The following is a 5,072-nucleotide window of genomic DNA, read 5'->3' as shown; positions in this document are numbered from 1 at the left end:
CGATAAAACACCACGTGTCATCAAAATTTCGGAAGTGGGGGGGTGCCCCCCCCCCCCCCCAGCTACTGGCCTGGTGCTAACCAAATGTAGTCCCTGAGATTGAAACGGCACGTCCGTTTAGTCTGTTACAACTTTTTTTTCGTTACCTATAGCTACCGTTAACTCCAAAAACAGAAACTTTTGAAAAGATACCATCCCATCGTCCTCGCCACGTGCATAGCTCAACGCAGAAAAACTGCTTCGCAATGGATTTCTTTTTTTCGTTAGCTGACGACGAATGCATACGGCAGAACCGCTACCGCACGTGCGAAAATCAATGTCTGCTACGTGGAGCTCGATAGCCTGTTTCGCGTGTCTTCTGCTAGGTGGCGTATCGGCTAAAACGATAGGCACTTCTGTCCAACGTTCTGTCACGTCTCGAAAACTATCACAAACACTCAGAAATCAAAATAAATTGGTTGCCCACCGACAGAGACGTGTGCCCATAATCATTTTTATTTAAGTGGGACGAAATGTTCCCGTATTCCGAAATGTTTCTAGCCGAACAGAGCCGGATTTGTGTGTGCTTGCGCCTTCTATGGCAAGTGCGCGCGCTCTAGTTGAACGAGTGCATATCCCATCTCGTTCGTCTTCCTAAGAGTTGTCGGGTTGTCGGCGAGCCAGAATGTCGGGTGAAGCGAGTGGGAGGTTGTTTACCATCGACGGTAGCGTCATGGAAGGCGTGAGTATTGACTGTTCGCGTCTCGTTCCAAATGACATTTATGATCTTATTTGGGGGATGTGGGTGAGAAGTCGCTTCTAATGCGCTGTCTTGCAGCTGTAGTACGTGATACTTTTCCAACTTAATCAAGTAGAACGGGCTAGTTGTTACTGATCCATCTTCGTAGGAAGCGCGAAACTACACACAGGGACAGCACGAGACACTACACAGTGTTAAAAAACAGCGCGAAGAAGACGCGGACAAGAAAGAACACAGGACTAGCGCTGCCTCCGCGTCTTCTTCGCGCTGTTTTTTAACCATGGATTCTTACCAACTGGCTCGCATTCACTCGCTTTTAAGTTACACTACACAGCTTATGTAGTGTCTTTCTTTCGTGCTGTCCCTGTGTGTAGTTTTGCGCTTCCTACGAAGATATATATATATATATATATGTTGTGTAGCTGTTCTTCACTGAGAGTTTCGGTTTCACAAGTAGGGGAACAGAGGGTTCTTGTTCCTTGCACTTACACCTTTTTTTTTTGACGTACGTAATTAGACCCGGATGGCGTTCTTCTTTTTCTAAGGGAGGACAGGTACTGCGGATGGCCGTCGCGTTCAGCGCGCTATTCCGAAAGCCGGTGCGGGTAACGAACATTCGAGCGGGAAGGAGCAACCCAGGCCTGAGGTAATCGCGGCAGTTTGAATTTTCAGCGCTGTCATAATTGCATTCTTCGGTGTGCGATTACAGGCCGCAGCATTTGACGGGCATGAACTTGGTGAGGGACATCTGTGGAGGCCGCCTGGTGAACGCCGTGATTGGTTCGACTGAGATCGAGTTGCACCCCGGCCCCATTCGGGGTGGCCTCTTCGCTGCCGACACCGGGACAGCCGGGTGTGTGGAGTTTACAGCGCGCTTGAAAAACATTATAAACGAGGCGCACTGATTGCTATCGGTTAAATATATAAAGGCTCTCGTTGATATCACGGCAGTGCAGCTGGTTGGCATGTCGCATAGCTATTTCACCTAGCTGCTTTGGAGTTTTGGATTTGGATTTATGGCCTCACCCTTTGTAACGGGCGGGCATCAACCGATGCCCTGGCCTAAGGACTTAAAAAAAGAAAGAAAAAAAGAAAACGATAGCACGTACACATAAGTGGCTACACACACATCTAACCACCACTGTACATGCACATGTTCAACGAGGAGAGCTTCGACATGTCAATGTGCGCGCACCTTTGTCCACCACTCACCGAGTCGCTTCTTGGTTGTAGCCACTCCGCCACCATCAGGAGCGTGAAAGTATTTCCTAGCGCCATCTAGCTTCCCCTCGGCATAACCCATTTCTTCCTGCCCATGTCCAGTGAAAAAAGAAGCACGCATGCATTTCACCATGAGCTTATCAATCATTTGTGACTGCTTGTAGCCACTGCTTGAGTGCACACGTTAAAGAGGGAGTAAATATTGCTCAAACAAATGTGGCTGAAAGGAGGGACAAGCCAGTACTCTACAAAGATTTAGCAGTGTGTCACTTGTGTGTCTTATAATGCACTTAAAGACGCATTGTACTGTGCTCATGGATTAAAACGTCACATCAAATTCTTTAGTATAACGACTGGTATGTACGGTTGCTTGAAGTAATTGCGTCATGTCTCTACTAATTTTGCTTCTAAGGGTAATGTATGCGAGTGTTCTGAATTGTGGAAATGAGGCCGATGTAACGTGAACTGCAGACGGTGTAAACAAAAGTAAGTGTAGTGCTAAATTGTTGCATTTCAATTAGCACTGTACTTACATACTTCTGTGATTATTCTGTGCACTACCCTTCCCACTGCATGTTTGTGTGGACATTGCCAGCGTATGACTGCAGTGCAGTGTAAACACTTAGCTAAAGCTTTCTTCTTAAATAAGGGATGCAAATATGGCAGAAAACATATGCCTTTTTAACATCAACGCTTGATGTTCCAATTAGAAAAACTCAAGCCGTAATTGAGAGCAAAATGCAACACATACCAGACACTACAACAATGTGAATTTGCACATATGCGCACTACATGGAATTAACTATAAAAAACAAATTTCAGTAGTACGGAGAAATTCGAACAGAACAAAGATGTTAAGGAAGAAGCCACCAGTCTAGCAAAAAACCAAGCATAAGAGGTAGTAAGAAACGATAGTGATATGCTTTCATGCTTGTATAAGCTTGGAGTTGGGCTTGCTTAATTCAAGCTGTTCTTTTAATTTCTTTTTCTGGAAACTTACATAAACGAGCTGACCCGATGATGCTTTGCTGCTGTCAACAATCTGTAAATAATATGATAATAAGTGCCTGATGATACGTAAGCCTCCTGTTATAATTGGTCAACGTTTAATTGTTCATGTTGGCAACCTTAGATGTATGTGCTGCAGGCAGTTACGAGAGAGAGCTGGGCATGTCCACAAGGGCACTGTGAAGGGAAAGTTTATGGAAGGGAAACTCGCCCATTTACCATAACATGAAACTAAAGAGGACATCCAAAGCTTCCTAGCTGACAAAATAAACATGGTTTGAAGATGATTCACGTCATGCATCGTTAGCCCTCCTCCTAGATAGCGTCGTCCTGATGTGGCAAGGTCATGGACAAGATGTTGAGTGGAGGTGTTTAATACTATGTTCATTGACTGTCATAATATGGCTTCATTCTGACTGCATGCACAATACTTTAATTCCTTTCAGTTTAGGTCATAATTATTACACTACAGTTAATGAAAGCAACAAATAATGTCCCCCGTGCTTTCCTTTGTTGGTTTCATTAGTTGTGTCCAACAGGCGTCTTAAATAATTCCTCTTCTTTCGTACTTTCATTTCTGCTAGTGACACGCAGTTAATTGAAGGGGTCTCGCACAAAGGCACGGCAGCAAACGGGGTGTTTGGGTTGTCACCTGTCCTTAAATGCGTGCAGTACACTTAGACCAGTGGCAACAGCGCTAAACCGCTAAGCCACATGCACTGCCGTGCAGGCAGTTCATGATTTAGTTTCCTTAAGATGCTTATCATTGAGAGGTTTGTCGCGAAGAAGTGCCGCGGCATGCTGGTCGGTAGCCATCATCACAACCCCATGTGTTTCCGATGCTTATCTGTGCAAACGTTACCGCACTCGTGCCAAAGTCGTAGTAATCACTGATCGAACGCTCATGCTGTTACCAAGGTTCAAAATTAAGTTGTTTTCGCTAATATATAAGACCGAATATTCTAAAAGAACGAATATTCGAGTCACTTCATATATTCAGAACTTTTTAAATCGAATACGAATATTACAAATGTAACGTTCGATCACTATCCGAAACTTTTGAATATTCGCACACCTCTGCTTCGAACCAAAATGGCAGAAAACTTCTGCTTCACACCGTGCATCAGGTGCCGAAGCTTCTCTTTGCTAGCGCTCAGGTCAGCCTTGTGGAACAAGTGGGACATATCTTCGACGCACATTGCCATGCTTTCATTGTTTCGCTGGCTTCTCGCTTGCAAAGCCGCCTCAGCTCTTTGCCTGCGGTCCGTGCTCGGGAAAGTGGTCAGCAGCTTCCCTCAGAAATCATCCCATGACCAGAGGACATCTTCATGGCTTTCAAACCATGTTCATGCACTGTCTTGCAATGTGAAATTATTGCGCCGGAGCTTCTGGTCTTTGGCCTGTCCATTCCAGCCGGTGACATGCTCGGAATCTTCTAGCCAGTCCTCGGCTTCATCAAAGGTGTCGCCATGGAAACGCTCCGCAGCTGATCAACGATGACATGGGTTACGGCAATGGGGGACGTCATTTTGATATCGTCACTGCAGACAGCTCTAACGGACTCCGGCAAAAGAGGAAATTCGGGTCACTCACCACAATGGCTGGTGTGAGCTCATTGGGTTTGAGTTGGCCTAGTTCCAGGCTGCTCTATCCGACTCGAATTGGGCTTGAGATCATTATTCAGCACCTCCACCACAATTGTACGAACAATTCGGGTAGTTAAGAAAATAATTATTTATTGTAAGCCAGCTTGTGCCTGGCAAGTACAAACTAATTATAGTTACAGTGTTCCTCGTAGGAGAACAACAGGCGTTCTTTTTAACACGAAAGTGCTTTATGCAGGGGTCGACCAAGACTTTCATGACGTATTTCCGTCACGGAAATACGTCAGTAAAATGCACACGACCAGACGGCAACGAAAAGTTCCATAAACGGGAGTCGAACCCATGACCTCTCAGTCCGCAACGGTAGGTGTCGGATGCTCTAGCCACTGCGCCATGATCACACATACAGGAGGCTTCACAAACGTGCCTTTTGTCTCTCACACTTTTCCTCTCACAGTGCTCTTAGTTCGTGGTGTGGTGTCACCGTCTGGGAGCGGTAG

The 5,072-nt window shown here is 45.7% G+C and overlaps 1 protein-coding gene across 2 annotated transcripts; it reads left to right on the top strand.

Moving 5' to 3' along the window:
* The first annotated feature begins 378 nt into the window (after positions 1-378).
* Positions 379-4,870, top strand: LOC119377994 (RNA 3'-terminal phosphate cyclase). 2 transcript variants are annotated; one of them, XM_037647261.2, is made up of 4 exons: positions 379-721; positions 1,285-1,385; positions 1,449-1,592; positions 4,218-4,870. In XM_037647261.2, exons 1-4 carry the CDS (start codon positions 665-667, stop codon positions 4,279-4,281), a joined length of 366 nt encoding a protein of 121 aa, XP_037503189.1. In that variant the 5' UTR covers positions 379-664; the 3' UTR covers positions 4,282-4,870. The 2 variants fall into 2 exon arrangements, with proteins under 2 accessions (XP_037503189.1, XP_037503188.1); XM_037647260.2 differs by having other exon boundaries at positions 384-721; positions 4,209-4,865.
* The last annotated feature ends 202 nt before the right edge of the window (positions 4,871-5,072 follow it).

This window comes from Rhipicephalus sanguineus, unplaced genomic scaffold (assembly GCF_013339695.2).
Source record: "Rhipicephalus sanguineus isolate Rsan-2018 unplaced genomic scaffold, BIME_Rsan_1.4 Seq652, whole genome shotgun sequence".
Classification (NCBI taxonomy): Eukaryota; Metazoa; Arthropoda; class Arachnida; order Ixodida; family Ixodidae; genus Rhipicephalus; species Rhipicephalus sanguineus.
This window is presented reverse-complemented; position numbering and strand designations above follow the sequence as displayed.

Coding starts and splice junctions, on each gene's coding strand:
- LOC119377994 (XM_037647260.2), top strand. CDS start 665: ATGTCGGGTGAAGCGAGTGGGAGGTTGTTTACCATCGACGGTAGCGTC. Junction 722..1,284: donor ACGGTAGCGTCATGGAAGGC/GTGAGTATTGAC, acceptor TCTTTTTCTAAG/GGAGGACAGGTACTGCGGAT. Junction 1,593..4,208: donor GCCGACACCGGGACAGCCGG/GTGTGTGGAGTT, acceptor TCGCTTGCAAAG/CCGCCTCAGCTCTTTGCCTG.